Genomic DNA, 23,650 nt, shown 5'->3' with positions numbered 1-23,650 from the left:
CTGAAGAAGCTTCTTCTTGGATGAGAAGCAAAACGTCTTGCCTCCTGAAAAATCACCTTGGGGACAACCATGACCTGGATGACGGACAAATCAAAGAAGCTTCTGCACTTTTTCAGAACCAAAGAAGCTTCTTGGAGGAGAAGCGAAACGTTTTCAAAGAAAAGAAAAGAAAAACCCACAAAAAAGTCCAGTGGCCTTTTGGAAAAGCATCTTTGGGATGAGAACAGTTCCTTAAGTTGCACATATAGTGCACAATAGTTGATTTTCTCCTTGCCCCATTCGTAGTTTTTCTGGTTAGTGTCAATAGAAAGAAATATGGTAGTGCCCTCCCACCTGGACTGAGTTTAAAGGACACACTGGGTGGTAGGAAACTGAAGGTACAGAGTTCATATTCTACAAGAAGAAACAGCAAGCGTATAAGTGCCAGAAGTTTGCTTATTCGTTTGCTTGATTTATGGTGGGGTGTTTTTTTCTCTCCAAACGTGGCAACTTTAAGATATACGGACTTTAATTTCCAGAATTCCCCAGCTAGTTAGCTAGCTAGCTGGGGAATGTCTGGCTGGGGAATTCTGGGAGTTGAAATCCACATATTTTACAGTTGCCAAGTTGAAGAAAAACACTGATTTATAAGGATTAAGTGATCCGAGGGAGCTTACAGGAGTGTTCAAAATATAAAATTGCTCAAACAACAACAGTGCAGGGGAAGATAAAAACTGAAATTCAAACATTTCAGTGGATTCAACATTCATCCTGGGTCAAGCATCTAGTGCATGTTTGTAAGACCTCAAGGATGGCCATGGTAATTGTATTGATATATTTAGATACCCCCGTCCCCAAACTTGAGGGTAGTTTATACTTTAAAAGAAAGGACACAACATCAAAACCCGTGTTTTATGGATAGCAGGAAAAAAAAAATCCAGACAGCTCAGAAACCTATGGGGATTCACAACCACTGAATAGCACATTTTCAGAGACATTGAGATTGCTGGAGTGACTGCAAGTCTAATGCAGCGAAAGGGTGCTAAATCATACTTGACAAATCTCATATCAGCTGATAGTACCAGTATTGCAAAAGAGGGTTGGAGCGTTGTGGAAAAGGAAATATAATCCTAGCTATTAGCAAAACATTGGCAACCGAGATAATTCAAAGGATCTACAGTAGGCCTGCAGAGGAAAAAATCATCGTTTCCTTTTGTTGTGGTTGTGGTTTTCCAAGGTACAGCTATCCTCAGTGTAAGACCGGTTCTTAAGAAACGATTTGAGGTTACGATAGACCAGGGGTCGGCAACCTTAAACATTCAAAGAGCCATTCGGACCTGTTTCCCACAGAAAATAAACAAACACTTCCCATGCTTGATTATTTCCTGAGCAGCCACAAAACTAGCATATGTAGTTGAATTAAACGTTCTGTTTTCTTCTGAAACTTTCCTTTTCTTGGATTTATCCATGGTAGGCCTTCCGGAGTCAAAGACCTCAATAAATCACGTTCTGGCGGGTGTTGCACATTGTGGCACATATTTTGAACGACAGGGAGCCATAGCGGAGGGATGAAAGAGCCACACGGGGCTCCAGAGCCGCGGTTTGCTCACCCCTGCAATAGACAATCCCCTCCCCAGCATTGAGGACTTGGTTCTGAAGTTCATCCATGATCATGTGACCTCATGTTGGGCCCTTGGCAACCAGGCCTCATTGATGCCTGTCAGTAGCAACCTGCAGTCATGTGGACCGTGTTTGCCCAAAGCACATTTCCTTCCAATTTTTGCTAAAAGCAGCCCATAATGAACAATGGGTTCACGTTATGATTACAGACTCCATGATGGTCGTAAACTGAGCACTACCTGTAGAGGAATTTATCATCTGTTGGTATTTCCTACTTCATAATTTGGGGAGATGTTTCTTGGAAACATTTCTGATGAAATGCTGTTTCAAACTGCCTAAGACAGGGGTGTCCAAACTTGGCAACTTTAAGACTTGTGGACTTCAACTCCCAGAATTCCCCAGCCAAGTTTGGACACCCCTGGCCTAAGAAAATAAATCGCTTCTTAGGGTTTGGATTTGATCTCCAGACAATAATATCAGGCTCAAGTAAACAAGAACAGGAGTAGAGTTCAAAGCACGAACAGTTTCTTAAGATAAAGGTAAAGGTTCCCCTCCCACATATGTGCTAGTCGTTCCCGACTCTAGGGGGCGGTGCTCATCTCTGTTTCAAAGCCGAAGAGCCAGCGCTGTCCGAAGACGTCTCTGTGGTCATGTGACCGGCATGACTAAATGCCGAAGGTGCACGGAACGCTGTTACCTTCCCACCAAAGGTGGCTCCTATTTTTCTACTTGCACTTTTACATTTTCGAACCAATTTTGTTGTATTTAAGTACAATGAGAATAAAGATTATAGATACATACATGCTTTTGAACTGCTAGGTTGGCAGAAGCTGGAACAGGTAAAGGGAACTCACTCCATTAAGCGGCGCTAGGGATTCGAATCGCCGAACTACCAACCTTTCTGATTGACAAGCTCTTAGCCACTGAGCTATGGCGTCCCTTAGGTGCTCATGTTTCTTATGTGCTACCTATACACAAGAATTTAATTTACGAATAGTCAAAATGAATTTTCATTAGATAAGGGTCAGTGAAATTCACGGGAGGATGATCTTAGGTGGGAATGCAAGGATCCCAAACTGATGACCCATTTAACTCCTCCTTTGGAGTCAGCCTTCTCATCTCCTACACAAAGTGCTGCTTTGAAGAGGACGGATGGAGCCCCTTTAAAACAGCCACATCTTTTCCCAGCATCACAACTACAGAGGGCAGCTGTGCAACCCTGGCAATGTTGTTGTTTAGGAGTTTGTAGGAAGGTGCTGTATTTATGCTTTCTAGTCCTCTCAAAGCCCTTTTAGATATCCAAAGCCTTGCAAAATTGCAATGCACTGTTCTAGCAATGATTTTGGATTTGGCTTAGCACCAAATATGCCAGTTGGACCCTAGGCCAAATATATTGAGCGTCCTGGAATCCGGCAAGAGAAACGACTGAATACAATTTTGAAGGCAAAGCTTTGGAACATATCTTCAGATGAAACAAAGCAGATTTCCATCCCCCATCTCCACCACCCCCCACCCCCCATCCAGAGGGAGGATTAAAGAAAGTTGGCTAATTATCTGTAGTTTAACTACTTTAATTACTTTGATCCCCGAAGCCCCATGAATATTTGATTGGAACAGATGACATATTAAAAATGGTATTATTAACACTCCCAGGTTTAATGAATTGAAACATCTTTGTCTTTCAGCAGACATTCAAGATGATTCAGACCTGTTCCTTCCCAGGCGTGCAATCCACTTTTCCTTTTTAGAGCGGGTGAAATATTTATTTATATTCTGCCTTTCCTTCCTGAGCTCAGGATGGCATGCATGGTGCTCGTATCTCCATTTCCCAGCAAAATAGCAACCCTGTGAAGGAAGTTGGACTGGGAAAGAGAGAGAGAGGAGCTGGCCTAAAGTCATGGGGATGTAAATTGATAAGAATAAAAATAATAAATAGGCACAGGCTCTCCCTTTTTAATTATGGTGCGTCATCTACAGCAGTGTTTCTCAGCCTCAGGCAGGGACTTCAACTTACTGAATTCTCCAGCCATCATGTGGATAAGGAAGAACTTATTGCAGATGTTGAGACTCTAGAAAGGGTGCAGAGAAGAGCAACAAAGATGATTAGGGGACTGGAGGCTAAAACGTAAAGAACGGTTGCTGGAATTGGGTACGTCTAGGTTAATGAAAAGAAGGACTAGGAGTGAAGCAACAGAACTAAGGAGAAATTTCCTGACAGTTAGAATAACGAATCAGTGGAACAGCTTGCCTCCAGAAGTTGTGAATGCTCCAACACTGGAAGTTTTTAAGAAGATGTTGGACAACCATTTGTCTAAAGTGGTGTAGGGTTTCCTGCCTAAGCAGGGGGTTGGACTGGAAGATCTCCAAGGTCCCTTCCAACTCTGTTATTCTGTTTGCAATGGAATGATGATCGCAGTCGTATAAAACAAAGAACTTTTTAAATTCATATTTATTATGTTTTAACTTTTCTCCAATCTGGTCACCAAATTTAAATGACACAGGTAATAATTGCCGGTAATATGAAAGAAGAAGGCCAAAAGAATTATAGCTCCAACATTGGATCAGTGGCTAAGACTGCTCCTCCCATCTCCCTTCAGATTCTGCTCTTCCCAAAATTGATTTTGAACGTAAATGGCGATGGAAGTAAATGGATGTTTTTTCTCTCCCCTTCTAGATCTCACGTGGCTTGCACGGGTTCGGGTGAATCACCCAGCTGTTCTAAAGCGGGCAGCGCAGATTGAAACGCAACGGGCCATGAAGAAGAATTGGCAGGTGAGAAGTCCCCTGTCCTTGGATTTCCAAAAGAGACATTCTTCTCCCGTGAATTTTAGCACTGTCTTTGGTTCATGGTGTTTGCTGCTTGTGTCATCAAAGCTCAACAGTGGCAATGGGCCAGTGAAAGGTGATCTGTTTATCCGACCCAGTGTCAAAATTAGAAGGCCACAAAGAACAGCTAAAATACAGAAGTTTTAAGACAGGGGTCCCCTGTGAGGATTCCGAGTAATGTATCCACCGAAAGCAGAACTCCGAGGCAGGTAGATTCCCCAAAAGAACATGTTTATTGGAGACACCATATCAGCACAGCTAGTGAAAACCAACTCTAAAAGTTCCCACAATTTCCCCCCTAATTAAACGAGAAAATATTCCCTCCCCAGGTGTCACCGGTCACATTGTCGTAGTTGGGAGGCTGCTTGGCCACTCCTCTGCCATCTGCTGGGATGACCTTGATTCCCACAGGAAAACTTTTTGTTTTGACTTGTAGCCAGTCTATCTTCTCCCTCCCCCCACCCTTTCCGCCTTTCAAATAAGTCACATTTTTCACTCCCGTTGTAACTTCGAATGTTCACTGAATGGTTGTAAGTCAAGGACTATATACCAACTGTGTAGCTCAATTGCAAGGGCATTTTTTGATCATTTTAACTCGGTGTGTTTTTAAAATGAAGGCAGCTTGGCTTTTGAGAGCTGTCACCTGCATAGACCTCACCACCCTTTCTGGAGATGACACCCCAGGCAGTGTTTGCCGATTGTGCCACAAAGCCAAACATCCCATCCGAGTGGATTTGCTACAAGCCTTGAAAATGCACGATAAAGGTACGCCGGGGGTGATGAAACCTTGCTTCTAGCTGGGTAAAACATACTGACAATTTTGAATGTCGTTGTCCCTCGACAGAGAAAGAGAAACAAGCTGAGTAGACGAAGCTAAGTTAGCAATGTGATATGTAACCTGAAAAATGGAAGAAAAAAGGGAAAAAGCATATTGCAAGTTCAACAACACCACAACAATTGACTCAAGAGCAGGGAGTGTCAAACTCAAGGCCCATGGCCTGCATCTTGCCCGTGAGGTGCTTAGAGTCGGCCTAGGAGGCTAGCCTGGAAATATCAAAAGGACTGGCCCACAGTGCCTCTGCTGGCTAAAACAAGCCACGGAGCCCCCCCCCCCCATGGGCCATTTTGGGCCTTGTGCAGCACCTTGCCAGCCAAAAATAAGCCATGGGGAGGGAGCGTGCAGGCCCTGTGCGGCCCATTTTTGCACTCTGCTGGCTGAAGAAGGGCTATGAGGGCCTTGTGAGCGCCCCAGCGGTCCCCGTACCCCGTTTTGGCCGGCTGGGAGCTGCGCGAGGCACCCGTCCTTTCCAAGCTAGATTGGTTGATCGTGGACTCTCATAATCCCTATGTGGGTGGGGATTTGGGTGGTTGAAGTCCATCCTCGCAGAGTGCAAAATTAGGAAAGGCTCCATTGGAGTGAACTAGGTTAGTGGACAAGAGTCACATGAAGATAACAGAGGGGTCCTTGGGACTTGCTGAGCCTTGGTGGTTTACTTGCAAACGTTTCAAGCGGCATCACTGTTTGGTTTGGTTGGCAGCAGTGCCTCAGATAGAAAGTCCATACAGAGAGTGGTAAGGACAGCTGAGAAGATTACAGGAAGCTCGCTTCCTGTTATTCAGATACAGCTATGTGCTTAGAGCTCTAAGTATTGTTAGGGACCTCACACACCCACTTTACGGTCTGTTTCTGTTTCTCCCCTCTGGGAGGAGGTTTCGAAGTGTATCTAGCAGGACTACTAGATTCTGGAATAGCTTTGTTCCTTATGCCATTTGTCTGGTAAACTGGCAAGATTCATTTTTCTTGAACTAGACTGTGTTGTTTCTCTGTGTCAACTAATATATGTGGATATGTGAGTATATGCCTCCCCTCTCTCTTCTCTCTCCCTCCTTCCCTCATCTATCCATCCATCCATCCATCTATCCATCCATCCTCCATACATCCATCTATATTTTTGTCATGTTTGTGTAGTGTATATTGCAGATGGTGACCCTTTGAGATTCATATCCAACGAAATTTCATTTTAATGTATGCTGATTAGTGAACATTTCAAGTGACAATAAAGTTAGTCTAAGTCATAAGAGCCGAGATGGCGTAGTGGTTAGAGTGCAGTACTGTAGGCTACTTCAGCTGACTGCTAGCTGCAGCTTGGCAGTTCGAATTTCACCAGGCTCAAGGTTGACTCATCCTTCCATCCTTCCGAGGTGGGTAAAAATGAGGTCCCAGATTGTTGGGGGACAAAGGCTGACTCTGTAAACAGCTTAGAGAGGGTGTAAAGCACTGTGAAGCGGTGTATAAGTCTAAGTGCTATTGCTATTACCCAAACTAGTAACTTCATCAGTGCTCAAGCAATGCTTGATTCTGGTGATGTTACCTATTTGGGGTAATGAAACATCCGCAGGAAAATAGACAAGCTCGGAGAGCACCAATAGCCCTGCACTTCAGCACTGAGATACAAATATTCTCCTTTACTGAGGATAACAGAGTCTTGATGATGGTTCCTTTCCAGGCATCACCACAGCAGCCGTTTGTGTCTATCCGGCTAGAGTAGCCGATGCAGTTAAGGCTCTGAAATCTGCTAGCTGCCAGATCCCAGTGGCTTCAGGTAAGCGCTCAGCCTGAATTTCTGAAGGGGCGATTCAGAATCAGATGCTCCTTTTATGTATTCGCTCGTTAAAGATTCTATCTTGTTCTTGACTGATGAACAGTCCCGCGTTGTCACTGGTGCCATATGTTTACTAAAAGCTAACCTTGATACAGTTCTGGATTAAAAAGAAAAGTCGAGCCCTAACAATCTATGAATGAAGTGAACTGAGATCAGAGGTGTCATTCAGCAGGTTCTGACCGGTTCTGGAGAACCCGTAGGGGAAATTTTGAGTAGTTCGGAGAACCGGTAAATATCACCTCTGACTGGCCCCACCCCCAACTGTTCTCTGCCTCCCGAGTCCCAGCTGATCGGGAGGAAATGAAGATTTTACAGTATCCTTCCCCTGCCACGCCCACCAAGCCATGCCACGCCCACCAAGCCATGCCACGCCCACCAAGCCGTGCCACGCCCACCAAGCCGCGCCTACAGAACACGTAGTAAAATTTTGGGAATCTCACCACTGAATGACATGCACAGGTAGTCCTCAATGTACGACCACAATTGAGCCCAAATTTTAATGTTGCTAATCAAGTCATATGTTAAGTGCGTTTTGCCCCATTTTACAAGCTTCCTTGATAACAGTTGTTAAGTGACTCACAGCAGTTGTTAAGTTAGTAACACGGTTGTTAAGTGAATCTGGTTTCCCCATTGACTTTGCTTGTCAGAAGGTCGCAAAAGGATCCCAGGACCCCAGCAGGCCCTCTCCAGGTGGCCAGACCGGATAGTCAGATTTGCTGGTGTCAAATTATTCATGATATAGCTGGATGATAGCTGTTTAAAGGTAACATTCAGCTCCTGCTACTTTCTGCATGAAACAGCAGTGCTATATATATATATATATATTCTTTACTACTGAGGCCAAAGTAATTGGATGCTTACTCAGCCAGCCTTGGACAAATTTAACTTGAGCTTGATTTGCTCCGAATGAAGGCAAAGATGCATGTCCCAAAGATAAAGTTGCAGGATCCAATCTGAGTCGGTCACCGGGACCAGAGTTTTAGTCTTCCAGACTTCCGAACTCATGCTGGAGCCCATCCTCCTGGAACTTCTCTCTCACCAGAATGTGGTGAACTGCCCCAGAATTGCTCCATTGGGATCCTCAAAGAGACTCCAAACACTACTTTAGAACGTTCATACTTGTCGTGGCCCACCAGCAGAGCTGGCAGCAGATTCAGACAGTGAGGAGGTTGGGGAGGAAGATGGGCCAGTCCTGGAATCTGGGGAAGGCTCTGATGAGGGCTCTGTGTCAGAGGCAGAGAGGGGGCCAGAGCCGTATGCCAGTTATCAGCTGCCTTCAGAGGCAGACATCAGTGAGGCAGACGAACAGCTGGAGCCTGTTCCCAGTGTGCGCATGCGCAGAGTCGCCAGATGAAGGGAACAGCTAAAGAACAGGGGTTGACTTGGGAGTAAGGCCACAGGTGGATGGTGAATGGCCCCTCCCATAGAGAATAAAAGAGGAGCGAAAGAGGAGTGGAGTTTGCAGGAAACAATTAGTTCATTCCTGCATTATTGCCAAGTATTGCGGCGTCTGAAAGATATCGGCCTGGCCACTCTCCAAGCCTGATAAAGGTCGGTAATTATGAACTACCTTGAAAGACTGTGGGAGAGGAAAGACTTTGCTGGAGAGGAATTGACTGTAAATTAAATAAAGGGGGTTTATCGGGACGAGGACTCGGCTTCGTGCTGCTGGGGAAGCTTAGGTCAGAACAATACTATTTCCAATTTGGTTAAGGAGGGTTGATGTATTGATGCTATCTTTCTACGAACCAACGGTTGACATCCCATAATGGTTTCATGTTAAGCAACATGTTAAACATCTAACCTTTGGAGTCCCCCGTGGGCTTCATCCTTCCCCGCATTGATTGTGGCTGCCCACTGAAGTAGCGGTCACACCACTGTAATTCCGTGTTGCAATTCTGGTAGCCTGGAAGGAAAGCATGACTGACTGAATGGAAAGCTCCTGAGAGGTCTAATAGAAGTCCTACATCTTAACTCCTGATACAGAATATTGCCACTATTTTAACATCCCTGATGTACTTTAACGGATTTTGTTTTTCTTTTCTTAGTGGCAGCTGGATTCCCAGCAGGACAGACGCCTCTAAAGACACGTTTAGAAGAGATCCAGCTAGCCATAGAAGATGGGGCCAAAGAGATTGACATTGTCATTAATCGAACCTTAGTCCTGACAGGCCAATGGGAAGGTGAGCATTTGCATAGTCCTAAAATCGAGGTTCTAGGGCAGAATCCCCCCCTCCCCCCGAATAAACCAGACAAGGAACTCAGCTGTTGTGGTGCATACTTTGGAAAGAGTCTTATGTTCTTAGGTAGTGGCTACAATTTGGGCAGAAAGATAGACTTGTGGGGACTTAGGAAAATAATGCAGGCGTTTTGCTGATGGTAATTTGCCAAGAGTTGTTGGGGTCCGCCAGCAGCCAGCAGATTCAGATAGTGAGGAGGTTGGGGAGGAACATGGGCCAGTTCTGGAGTCTGGGGAAGACTCTGATAAGGGCTCTGTTGGAGGCAGAGAGGGGGCCAGAGTCATATGCCAGTTATCAGCTGCCTTCAGAGTCAGACATCAGTGAGGCAGACAAACAGCTGGAGCCTGTTCCCAGTTGCACATGCGCAGAGTTGCCAGACGAAGGCAACAGCTAAAGAACAGGGGTCGACTTGGGAGTAAGGTCACAGGTGGACAATGAATGGCCCCTCCCAGAGGAAATAAAAGGAGCAAAAGGGGAGTGGAGTTTGCAGGAGACAATTAGTTCGCTTAATTGGTTCGTGACTCTCTGAGACTCCTTGTCAAGTTTTGCAGATATCGGCCTGGCAGCTCTCCAAGCCAGATAAGGTCTGTGACTGTAAATCCTCGCTCGAAAGACTTTGCTGGATGTCAATGAGCAGAATTCACAGTAAATTAATAAAAGGGTTTTTTGCCAGGACAAGGAGATTGCAATCCTATCCAGTGTGTTCAAAATCTCCCAAGTGATTCTTCAGAAATTTGGAATCTCCTTTTGTGCATGCTGGTAGATGGTGGTTGCCTTTTTTTAAAAAAACCTAAATTTGTTTACTGCTGCTATAAATTTTGAAAAAAAACCATCTCTAGATATTGTTTTTTTAAAAAATAATAAACCAACTCTTTCTGCAAAGCTATTGTGTGAAAATTCAATCCATCCACACTTTTCTCTAAATTAAGAGGGGGGGGGGGCGGGGGAGACAACTACATGGAGTGCTAATACTGTAATTATTTGCAACAGAATTGTTAAAAAGAATTCAAAGAGGGGTGGGTTTTTTTGGTTTAGGTGATGTGTCATGTTGAAATAAAAAAGTGTGCTGGATTCTTGACAACAAAATCTGTATTTTCTAATTGGTTTTCACAGAATTTCAGGGCATGTGTGGTACTGTTTAGATTGCTGTGGCTAGTTGCCCCCCCCCCCCCCCCCAGAATGCTATTAATTAGTAGATTTTAAATACCACGGGAGATATCTTTTCTCTGCACGGTAATTGGGTTTTACTTAATGTACCTTGAATGGTTTGCCTGTAAGTGCTGACAGAACTCCAACAACTGGATTCTGTAGAGAAAAAAAAGGGACGCAATTAAACATCCTTACATTAAAATACAACTCCACTCCCCCTCCATTGTTTTGGCTGGATGATACGGTGCTGATAACCCTTACCTTATTCATACAGCGTTTTTACTACGTTTGTTGGCCAAAAAGCCTTCCAAAGTAGGTTGCAAAACTCAGCTCTCGCTTTCAAGGTAATGTTTAGAAGAAGGCAAGCGAGGAAAGAGGAGTGGGGAGGACAGAAACCCATGCAATCTATACTTTGGCATCCAGGTGGGAGAAATATAAATTGTCCTCGACTTAATGACTACAGTGGACCCAACATTTCTGATGCTAAGCGAGGCGTTTGTTAATAGCCATTAGACTTATATACCGCTTTGCAGTGCTTTACGGCCTTCTCCAAGCAGTTTTACAGAGTCAGCCTATTGCCCCCAATTTGGGTCCTCCTTTTACCCACCTCGGAAGGATGGAAGGCAACCTTGAGCCTTGTGGAATTTGAACAATCAAATTGCAGGCAGCCAGCAGGCAACAGAAGTAGCCTGCAGTACTGCACTCTAACCACTGCGCCACTGAGGCTTTGTAAAATATTGTGGATGAGAGAAAATAACGTAAGAGATTTTAAAGGTTGATTACTAGAAGCAACCAAAAATAATAATAATAATTTATCATAGTGTATTATTATAATTAATGGAGAAGATCCACTAATAAAGAATGGAAAAAATATTTTAATTCTGGAAAAATGCAAGGATATTTGGCAGGAAAATATTCAGAAGTTTCTATTCAAGATTGTCTCTTACTATACAAAAATGGGCTCAAAAGAGGAGAGAGAAGGGGATACAAGTGAGAATCGGTCTGTTTTACATCTCTGAAGGAATTCCTGAGAAAAGATTAAAAGAGGAAAAAATCATTTCTGGAACACTACTTAAAAGGAATAACCATCAAGACTTTTAAAAGTAAAAATAAGACATATAAAGTTGCTTTCTTCAAGCAAGGTTAAAATGTATTTGATGGGGTTTTTTTCCAGATAGCTTTTAATGAGTTTTTCTTGACCAGGATTAAATGATGAGGCTTTAAAGATTTGTCTATAGATAAGATATGATAAGATTTTTGTTGTTGCTGTATTTTTAGAGAAAGTGATAAGATGTGGTATTAAAATGGCAAAAAAAGTATTTAAACGTAAGAAGTTTCTAAGAGGGATGAAGAAAAGATGATAAGAAATTAATTTGTGGGACGTGATTTGATGGGATTAAATTTCAATATGTTGTTTCTGATAGCTCTTAATAGATTTTTTTTCAGATTAACCTTGAATGACGAGGCTTTAAAGATTTGTTTATCAATATGAGAAGAAGAGATTTTTTTAAATATTTTTTAGAGAAATGGTAATTAGTGTGTAAAATAAATGAAAGAAATATGAAATTGATTTACTTGTTTAAAATATATTATTTCTGATAGCTCTTAATGGACTTTGGGCGATTGAATGACAAGGATTCATTATTTGCTAATAGATAAAAATGAGGTGGAATGAAGAGATTTTAGGTTGAAATGCTTTGACAGTGAGATGGGTGGCATATAAATTTAATAACTAAAACTAAATATATAAATAGAAAATTGAAGATAATGTCGTTCTTCAGTTGGGTGTACTTAAATTTAAATAGGGAAGAACTTGTTGTTGCATTTAGTGATTTTCACAGGAAAGGTGGCATTTGAAAGATACTGTATAGGTAGTCCTTGGGTTATGACCATAATTGAGGCCTACATTTCTGTTGCTAAGATAATTGTTAAATGAATTTTGCCGCACTTTACAATTTTTCTTGCCACAGTTGTTAAGCATACCACTGCACTTGTTAAGTTAGCAACACCGTTGTTAAGTGAATCTGGCTTCCCCCTTGACTTTGCTTATCACAAGGTCGCAAAAGGTGATCATATGATCCCGGGATACCACAACCATTCTAAATATGAACCAGCTGCCAAGCATCCAAATTTTGATCACGTTACCGTGGGGCTGCTGCAAAACGTTCATAAGTCACTTTTGTCAGAGTTCGTTGCAGAAATCAAATCCAAAAAGCACATGCAGGTAACTGATTCAGCAGGATTCATTAACTTCTTTTTATATACCTAATAACACATGAATAAATGTACAATACCAACAGCAGATTCTTCCAACGTGGTAGCAGTTACAAGCAAGCACAAGGCAGAGGCGAGCAGATTAGTCTTTGTTTCAATTCAGCAGACAGACAAATTCATACTAGTTTCGTTATATTGCACAGAGCTTAATTCAGACAAAGAGAACCTCCTCTATAAAGGGCAGTTAAGCTAAACCTAAGCCAAGCCCAGGCTCCTAGCCATCTGGCATGGCTCTCAGTCACCAAATAGTTCTTATTGGCTGACCCAGTTGCCATGCCTATTCATTGGCTGACCTTGTTACCATGTCCTATTCCCGCCAGTCCCCAATGGCTGACCTGTTGCCAAGTCCTATTCCAGTTCATGAATATTCTGATAACCTTTCTTCAGGGCCTTTGTAAAAACTTTGCACGGTCACTAAATGTAAGTCGAGGACTAGCTGTAGAGAAGAAAGGTTCTGAAAACACCTGGTGCCTTATCTTTGCTTCCAAGTTAACCTCATCTGCGCATTTGTAGTTCAGATAGTCCACTTAAAAGTTGATTTGTGATGGGTTGCGAATTAGAGATGCGATCAGGTGCATTTTGAAAGGAACGGCCTTGAATGTTCCTCTCCCTTCTTCAGGCGAACACACACCCTCTCCATTTTCTTTCTTTCTTTCTTTCTTTTTTAATAAAAAAGCTTTATAAAAAGCCTGTGGCAAAGTTGAGGGTCATGTTTGATGGAAAACCGTTGGGCTCACTGAACAATCTTTCAGTGCTGAATGCAGCTCTAAAATCACTGGAAATGTTAAGTACTCCAACGTATGTCCAATTATGCTCATCTTTAAGTTAAATCTGCTGTTACTTATTGTGGCGTATCTTCATAACACTTGAACTATAATTTTTGTAATCCTGGGCTTTAACAATTATTTTAAGTGTTCTCTAATGGATTGGAGTATAAAAGCAAGTTATTGTGAGCACCATATCCCCCCCCCCATTTAGGAATGGTGTCCTTGCACTGGAGTCACAAAAGGTTTTTTTTTTTTTAATGTACAGCTTTTTGCTACCTGAGTTCTATTCATACTTCGGGCGGAGTGGGGACATACTAAAATTCTTGTGAGTTTTTCTCTCTCTCTAAGAGTACGACATAAGCAACAGGAAAGGATAAGAGCTGTATAAGACTTGGAATCTGGACTTGGATCTTAAGATCACTTGAAGATCAGGGAAGTCCTATGATCCCTGTTGCCATGGTTCAATCAAAGCCTGCCCAGTATATTCAAAGATACACTGTCCTTGAAAATGGAAGAGCTGTTCAGTCTCTTATATACCTGCTAGTCTTCCGGGATAATGAGGCTTTCACTGAAATGATCAAGATGTAATAAAAGATTAGAAAAATGGATTTTGTTACCTTTTGTTAGTTTGGCTCCCTATGAATACTGTTGGGTCTTCAGAGAAAGATTGCTTCAACAGGTTTCCCACTGTCATCTGCCCTGTTATGCTTGCTTGTGCTTCGCTGCTATGCGGAGTCAGACTGCTGTGAACTGTGGGGGGGGGGAATGAAGGGGAGAAGGCTTGGGGGGAAATGAAAGTAAGCGCTGTACCTCCTCGAGAAGCTGCCTCAAGGTCATCCAGCTGGAAGAAGGAAGGAGCCACAAACCAAACCACGCTTGGACTGACCATTATGAAAACATCTTGCTGGAACCTGATTGGTTACAGTGGGTTGGGCAATGAGAAATAATTAAGGAAGGAAAAAAATAGAACTTACGGATTTTGGTGCGCGACTCTCAATTCGGTCTTTGCAAAACTACAATGCACATGACGGAGGATCATTTCTATTTAGAGCAGGGGTGTTAAACTCGCAGCCCGGATGCGTCATGCACTGGCCAAGGCCACCCCCATTTTAGTGAAGGGGAAAAAAATCATGATACATCACGTGACGATAATGTGACACTGCGAGTTTGACATCTCTGATTTAGAGGTTTACTTTGTGGTGGGTCTGACACCCACTCTGTCTTATGATGATGATGATGATAAACCAACCAGCCCCAAGGGCTGTGAATCTCACCAAAGATTAACCACATAACAGCAACAACAACAACAACAACAAGTGTTGTCCCGATTGTAATTAGAGCTCTTGGAGCAATACCTAAAAGGCTACCTCGCTATTTGGAAATTCTAAATTTATCGGACTTGAACATTCTGACTCTACAAAAAACCACCCTACTTGGAACAACTTACATTCTCCGACGTTACCTTAACAGTTCCTAGGTCCTTGGTTAGGACTCGAGCTGTTGAGCTACCAACCAGCCCCAAAGGCTGTTAATCTCACCAAAGATTAACATAATAATAACAAAAACAACAACAACAACAACAACAACAACAACATGGACACTGGCCTGACATGTAGGACCAGCATTCAACATCATCTTTGTTTGCAAATCTTAAACATCTTAAACATTTTTTAAAAAACAAATTGAAAAGTGATGGCAGTTCAGTAGTTTTTTTTTCTTCAAGAATCTCAATTGTTTCCTCCGTATTTTGATCAGGAAAAAAGTCCAATAATGGACTTGATGAGATCAGTTTTGAGTTTAATCTGTGTTTGTTTGTTTTTTGCTCTTTAAATCCAAACTGGAAAAAAAAAGATGGTAAAGTAAAAAGATACTAGGGAGTCCTTGGTACTCTCTGAACTTGAGTGTTTGCTTTCAAACGTTTCATGAGGTAACGTTATTGACGTTACCTTGTCAGATAACGAAACATCTGCAAGCAAACAATCAAACCTAGAGGGCACCATTGTTCAATCCAAAAAGCGACATGCATTCTCTTCAGTTAAAGGATACTAACATGGTTTTTCCCCCCTCTGCTTTTATTTATTTATTTTTCTTCCCAGACCTTTATGAAGAAATCCGTCAATTCCGCAAGGCCTGTGGCGACATTCATATGAAAACTATCCTGGGGACAGGAGAGCTGGGATCGCTTACAAATATCTACAAAGCCAGTCTTGTTGCCATGATGGCAGGTAACTTCCACATCTTTGGATTAGGTAGTGTTTGCAAGGGATTGCCGCTTTGTGGAACGCTTCAGTTCTGTAAACCAGGCAGCCATTTGACCTTTCTACCCTGTTTCCACGAAAATAAGACCTCCCCGGATAATAAGCCCAATCGGGCTTTTGAGCGCATGCGCTAAAACAGTGGTTCTCAACCTGTGGGTCGGGGCCCCTTTGGGGGTCGAACGACCCTTTCACAGGGGTCGCCTAAGACCATCGGAAAACACATATTTTCGATGGTCTTAGGAACCGAGACACCAATTTTATGGTTGGGGGTCACCACAACATGAGGAACTGTATTAAAGGGTCGCGACGTTGGAATGGTTGAGAACCACTGCGCTAAAATAAGTCCTCCCCCGAAAATAAGCCCTCCCTGAAAATATTGCAACACAGCAGCAGCCATGAGGTGACCATGCTCGCCGCCTCCTGCACTTCGAAAATAATAAGACCAAGCGCTTATTTTTGGGGGGGGGCGGTCAAAAGAAAATAAGACCCTGTCTTATTTTTGGGGAAACATGGTAATACACTCCATTATGTTCTTCCTTTTCCCTATGTTTCTTTTCTTTTCTTTCATTGATCATTCTCTGCCACTCCCTCCCTGGCATATTACACTGAGCCAAAATCTGTTTTCTTATGTTTTGTAGACCAGGGCTGTTTAAACTCCTGGCCCGCCGGCTGGATGTGTCACACGCTGGCCACACCCACGCCCAGTTTAGCAAATGGGCGGAAAGTCCCGATACGTCACGTGATGCCGCCATAATGTCACGAGTTTGACACCCCTGTTCCAGAACATCCTGGTGCATTGTTTAGCATGTTGTGGGAAGACAACCAATTATACTTTATAAGCCATGGTTTATGGCAGGGGGGAACTTAGATCTGGCCAGTGGGACCAGCCAGGAAGTAGCAAAGAACCGGCCTGTGGTTCCTCTGCTAACAAAAATGGCCCCGCCCCTGTTCCCCGTTTTGCCTGGCAGAGTGGTGCAGGAGGCCATCCAGACCGAAAACGGGGCACAACGGTAGCATTGCGCACACACACCGCACCTCATTTTTGTTAGCAGAGGCACCGCAGGCCGGTCCTTTGCTATTTCCAGGCTGGCCCCCAAGGGCCAGATCTAAGTATTCCCCTGCAATTGGAATCGGCCACTCTGTCACTAAGTGAAGTGGTCACTCAGTGAAGCCACCACTGTCCTTATGCTTTTATTCAGCTCTCTTTGCTTACAGACCTGCGAAGGTCATAAATGCGAGGACAGGTGGCAAAGTTGCTTTTTGATCACTCTTGTAATTGCAAATGGTTCCTAAATGAGTCAGCCATTAAGCGAGGGCCACCTATATTCAAAGCATGGTTTAGGGCACTACAAAAAAATCCAAGGAGTGAAGACTGAGTCAGTGGTTGAGGTGGAAGCTATACTCTTTAAGTAAGTGGGGGGGGGGGGCAGGAGGAAATACTTTTATCTGGAACTTCTTCGTCGCTTGATTCCAGAAGTTGTCAGTACTCTAATTAATTGCAGAAATATCGAGAACTGCTTACAGTTGTCTAAAACTTCTTCCCATCCACTCTGTGAGTTTCAAGGGAAGGGCATTAGATCTCGGTAGGTTTCTGTATCCACTTTTCATTTAGAACAGTGGGTCTCAACCTTCCTAATGCCGCGACCCTTTAATACAGTTCCTCATGTTGGGGTGACCCCCAACCATAAAATTATTATATGTTTTCCATACTTTTTTCAGAAATATGTGTTTCCGATGGTCTTAGGCGACCCCTGTGAAAGGGTCGTTCGAGCCCCAAAGGGGTACCGACCCACAGGTTGAGAACCACTGATTTAGAATTTCATTTAGGAATAATACATTACCCTTCATCCTTTGTGTTTCCCCACAACACTGTGAGATGTTTGGGGGTTGAAGTGTCTTCGGTTTTTGGGTCAAGACGCTTCATCCCCAAACCCCGCTGAAGATGTTACTTAATGAAACATCTGGGACCTAAACAGCAAGCTTGGAGAACAGACCACCACCCCCACCCCTCCCCAGCCAAAACTTACAACCTGAGCTATGAATATTCTCAGCAATTTCTAATCTGACCTAGGTTGGGCAAAGAGCAAGCGACTGGCCCAAAGACACGCAAGACATTTGTGTAGTTGAAGATGGATCAACATTTGGGTCTTCCTGCTTTTTTTAGTCCACTATACCACACTGTCTCATTGACAGGAATTCTTTTGAGTGGTGCTTCTAATGCAGGGTTATTGTTTTTATTTTAATGTTTTCTGAGAAGTAGATGCTATGTTTTTTAAAAAATTATAATTCCATTCATCCAATTAGCTATTCAAAGTTGCGTTTAGGATTAACGCTGATTCCTCGACATTTTTAGTGCTGTAGTTTCACTGAAGTACAGCAGGTGGCTCTGCTGTTTACACAATTCCTTCTTTTTCTGTACGACACACACACACACACACAGACACCACACCACACCACACCACACACACACACAAGGTATTGCTGTGTATCCTTATAAAAATAATTGTAAGTTTTAACAACGTCTACCCAGAGGGAAATCTTAAATTCCTCCCCCCCCCCTAAATAATGTAACTTTAAATAGAAGAGTCCCTTAAGGTTTGCTGAGAGGATGGTAACAACGCAAATCAGATCACCTCTTTGTCTTCAGATGTTTTGAGGGACTAAATTGTGTTGAATCACTCTGTCTTCTGAGATCAAAGACCATGAGAATTATGGGTTTTCTAATTCGTGTTTAAAAATTAAGTTCATAATACTGGTTTTGGGTTCAGTGAAAGTATAGAAGCAGTGTTCAGGCCATGACTGATACTTAAAATGATTGATATTTAATCTTGACACATGTGTTTCATTCATTACTGCTTACTACAGAAGTTGCTATCTTTCCAAAGCCCCTGCCACCAGTGTTATGTGTGTGTGGGGGGGAGGGGCTATTTGACTTTATAAGCTAAGATGCAAATCTGTCCTGATATCTCAGCTATTTTATTTTATATTCTTCTTTTTTTTAAAAAAACGTATGTTTGTTTATTGTGAATTCAGGCAGCATCATACAAGCAGGTTCCAGGTAGTTTGGCATTTTGTGTTGTTCGTTCCCAATTTGAAGAATTGCATGCAAATATGCCATGCCTTCCTGGATATTGGTAGGTGGGGAATGAGGAAAGTCTATTTCCTTCCTTCCTTCCTTCCTTCCTTCCTTCCTTCCTTCCTTCCTTCCTTCCTTCCTTCCTTCCTCCCTCCCTCCCTCCCTCCCTCCCTCCCTCCCTCCCTCCCTCCCTCCCATTGATTGATATGGTGCTAATCTCCCCTATAAGGCAGTTGTGAGCGGCTTGCACATCATAACAATATAAATAGAAAAAGAATTAAAAATGTAAAAATACGCAAAAAAACTGAACTCAGTAGATGAGCATGTGGGATGAGGTCGTTTCAACCCATTAACAACCTCAGGCTCCCAAGCCTGCCTGCCTGTCCCCCCTCCTCCCCGCTTGTTCTCAACTTTTTATTATTATTATTATATTATTATTATATTTAATGCTTCTAGACCGCCCCCTCTCCCGAAAGGGACTCGGGGCGGTGTACAGTTCATACAAAATATAACAGGATACAATAAAAATTAAATATGTACAGTTGACAGTTGACATGGAGGAGGTTAAAATGCAATTAAAAGAACTGTACAAAGCTAATATAAATATAAGTTTAAACCCCTAAAACAGATACAGTAAATTAAAAAACCCCTAAAATAACCAGATATAATACATTTGCCAGGAGGGACAGTTGTAATTATGCCAGGCCTGCTAATCGGAACAGATGGGTCTTCAATTTTTGCCGGAAGGAGCGGAGGTCAGAAGTGGTTCTAATGTCGGGGGGGGGGGTCATTCCAGAGGGTTGGGCCCATCACAGAGAAGGCCCTACTCCTCGGTGTCGCCCGTTGGCATTGCCTAGTGGACGGCACCAGGAGAAGTCCCTCCCTGTGTGAGCGAATTATATATATATATATAACAAAAGGGCCCTTAGTTTTAGTGGCATAGCAGGAGAAGACTTCCAAAAGTTAGCAGGGCCGAAGTATGAGTAAGTATAACGAATGAAATTTGATGTAATCTAAATAAAACTAAATAAATAAATATTAATATAATGTATTTGTATATCTATCAATATTTCACTACATGCTGGGATTTTATTTCCACTCCTGGATATTTTAAGGGTAGTTTCAATTATATCCACATGGTGATGGTTCAGTAGAAGTTGTAAGCCTCATGCTGATAAGGCTGCTCCCTATATAAGACCTTCATTTATCTGATCCTGAAGGCATTTCTGGGTAGGCATTGTGATTTCTACTTCATGTTACTTCTTTCAGACAAAGACTCAAAAATATCTTCCCAAGTCTGCCACTTTTGTGCTACCATCTGTATAATACACCACACCATTAATGAAGTTTGGAACTTCGTATAATACTATTTTTATTCTGTTTTAGTTTGTTATATTTGTTCTTAGTTATTTTTGAGATTCTATTCTACTTATTGTTTTCAATTGTTTTCATATATCTTATTCTCTCTCTCTATCTCTCTGTGTGTGTATACACAAACATACATGCACACACACACACATATACAAATACATATACATATATACATGCACTCCAGGGACGTGGTGGCTCAGTGGCTAAGATGCTGAGCTTGTTGATCAGAAAGGTCAGCAGTTCAGTGGTTCGAATCCCTAGCGCCGCGTAACGGAGTGAGCTCCCATTACTCGTCCCAGCTTCTGCCAACCTAGCAGTTTGAAAGCATGTGAATTGCAAGTAGAAAAATAGGAACCACCTTTGGTGGGAAGGTAACAGTGTTCCGTGCTCCTTCAGCGTTTAGTCATGCCGGCCACATGACCACGGAGATGTTTTCAGACAGTGCTGGCTCTTTGGCTTTGAAACGGAGTTGAGCACCGCCCCCTAGAGTCGGGAACAACTAGCACATATGTGCAAGGGGAACCTTTACCTTATTCTCTCTCTCTCTCTCTCTCTCTCTCTCTCTCTCTCTCTCTCTCTCACACACACACACACACACACACACACACAATAAGATATATGAAAACAATAAGTAGAATTCACTAATTTCAAGATCTCTCTATCTAGCTATCTATATACATACAGAGAGAGGCTGAGACGTATCTCTCTCTCTCTCTCTATCCATCCATCCATCCATCCATCCATCCATCTATCTATCTATCTATCTATCTATCTTCAGAACTGAAGAAGCATCTTGGATGAGAAGCGAAACATCTTCAAGGAAAAACAAAGTCTAGTTGCCTTTTCAAAAAGTCCCTTTGGGTGATTGGGTTAGAAAGTACTGCTGGGTGAGCCTGAGCCACCAAAGCATTTTGTGTTCATTTAAATTCACTGGTGAATAATTTAAAGGATCCTGTTTACTTTTTAATACAAGGGAGAGATATAAATTGTCTTTGTGTGGGTATTGTTACATACAGCTGCCAGTGAACAGATGCTTGGAGTTCTTAAATAGATATTTTAGTCTACCAGAAGTTACAGGAGTGAAAATCAAAACTTTTTTCTCCCTTTCATTTACACTCCCACCCATTCTTTTAAAATTGATTTTCTGACATGATTAACACTAAGCCTGTCTCGCTATTTTTATATAGTTCACACACGTACGAGAATTTCTTATAAACACTTTAATTTACTTTGTGCTTTTGGGAGGGGGGGGAGTTTTGGGAGGGCAGAGACTGAATTTTCATGTTGATGATGATAGACTATTTTAATATATAGCTCTTAATTAAATCTTCATTTATTCTTCTGAGCCCAACACATGCCAGCATGCATTCCTCTATTAATACTGTATATTAATACAGTTATTACCCAAACAATCTAAAACATTAACCGGCGTAACATCAAACCTATATTCCCTGCAATTTATTAGGTAAGATGTATCAAATCAAAAGTAATATTTAAAACAAGGTTAAATGCACCTTTCTTTATATCTTGCTTTCACCAGAACAACACAAAATTTAGCTACTGCTACTATTTTAGTGTGGGAGCAAAAGTCCCACTCAACAACCCACAAGTCATTGTTTGGCTACTGTGAGGTCATTGGTGCTCTTCTTCGAGCTTGTTTTCTTGCAAGCGTTTCATTGTCACACTTGGTAACATCATCAGTGCACTGATGATGTTGCTGTCAGGTTTCCAAGGGATGAAACTCATTCAAAGAAGAAATGTGCAAAGCCCATCTTCGAAAACAAATTTCTTTTATTTAGGTAGACATCAAATTGGCAATTCCCGATCTGACGCAAACCAGAATTACACCACATAATATTGTAAGTTGGAAACATCCCTCCAAAGTCACCTTCTCCAATAAACACTCCATCCACATTGCCCGGTGTCTTCAAACTCCACCTTCCATTCTCAGCCTCTGTTCCCACGGGAAAGAAGGTCACCTAGCCAAAACAATCCTCACTATCTATTCGCTTCTTCCCCCTCACCTTAAGAATGTGGTGAACCCCCCCCCCCAAAACCCCTTACATAGTAAGGAGAAAGAAAAGGAACGAGTGAGTATAATAGAGAGCTAAATAAAATGGGTACACATATGTCAAATTTGGGCTCAACAATTACCTCTTCAAGAAAGCAACTAAGCTGAGAGAGCACCACAGTGGTGGGTTCCGGATCCCGTTGCAAACAGTACGGTGCAATGGAGTTGGGCATCCACCACATGCACGGCCACACCACCCGCGATGGTCCACGATGCTCCAGCTGCTCGGCGAGCGTCGCACAGGTGACGTACGCTCCATGCGCATAAGCCTCGATCGGCTCAGGTAAGGAGGGCAGGTGGGCCCTCCAGAGCACCGTACCGGAACGGTACCTGGTGCTCCCAGCAGGCACCGGTATGCCCGTACCAGGGCGTACTGGTTGTATCCCACCACTGGAGCACCAAGGACCCCCCCCCCAGTGCAACCCTGAGCTATACATATTCTCTTCGATTTTTCACTACCCTGATAAAACATGCTCTATAAACATGCACATTTTTATTCACATGCTCAGACCAAACAGGGAGAAAAAAGGCTGCCTTTCCCCCCCTGAGCTGGATGAAAAGGATTTGGAAGATTTCAAGGAGCTCTTGATGGGAGAACTTTAGCTCTTCCAATGCCATGCCTCCATTTTTTTTTTTTTTTTTTTTTGCAGATACGAAATACAGAATAACAGAGTTGGAAGGAACCTTGTAGGTCTTCTAGTCCAACCCCCTGCTCACGCAGGAGATCCTATACCCGGGAACCTATGGGGAACCTATGGCACGCTGTTCTGTCCCGTGATTACAATGAATATGTAGACCCAGGCTTGGCTGTCTGCCACGACTAATTACATAGATAAAGTCACCCCTTGGCTGGGAGCCTAGAAAGTTCTCTTCACAAACACAAGATAACACTTACAGAAGGCTTTCGCAACGGCTTGAATATGGACTGTTGTCTCCTGCAAAGATTCCCCTCCCTTCGCTCCTCTTAAAAACTCTTTGGGAGGGGCCACACCCTTAACCAGCTGTCCCTACTTCCTTCTATGACGTCTTCTCCACAGCTGTTCCTGTTTCCTATCAATTCGACATCTACGCACATCAGGGACAACCTCCTTCTGTTCCTCCTCACTGCTCCCTGACTCAGATGCCACCTGGTGGCCAGCAGGCTTCTCTAGTTCCTGCTCTGACTCCAAACACCCTCCAAAGTCTTCCTCATCCTCCAGAGCAGTCCCATAATGGTCTGAGCTGTCAGAGTCCACCAACAACTCAGCCGGCCGCTGCTGGACCACAACACACGTTTGCCACAGGTGGCACGTAGAGAGCCCTTTCTTCGGGCACACGAGCCGTCGCGCCCCAGATCAGTTCCACCACGCATGCGCT

The 23,650-nt window shown here is 43.0% G+C and overlaps 1 protein-coding gene across 1 annotated transcript in view; it reads left to right on the top strand.

Moving 5' to 3' along the window:
- DERA (deoxyribose-phosphate aldolase) overlaps window positions 1–23,650 on the top strand; it is a 48,022-nt gene that overhangs the window by 1,436 nt on the left and 22,936 nt on the right. Inside the window, exons 2-6 of the mRNA XM_081956923.1 lie at window positions 4,274–4,371; window positions 5,043–5,190; window positions 6,933–7,028; window positions 9,137–9,271; window positions 15,615–15,743. Of these exons, the coding sequence (XP_081813049.1) occupies window positions 4,274–4,371; window positions 5,043–5,190; window positions 6,933–7,028; window positions 9,137–9,271; window positions 15,615–15,743 (606 nt within the window). The remainder of the gene's footprint in view (window positions 1–4,273; window positions 4,372–5,042; window positions 5,191–6,932; window positions 7,029–9,136; window positions 9,272–15,614; window positions 15,744–23,650) is intronic.

Source organism: Natrix helvetica (genome assembly GCF_964273705.1).
Source record: "Natrix helvetica genome assembly, chromosome: 6".
Classification (NCBI taxonomy): Eukaryota; Metazoa; Chordata; class Lepidosauria; order Squamata; family Natricidae; genus Natrix; species Natrix helvetica.
This window is presented reverse-complemented; position numbering and strand designations above follow the sequence as displayed.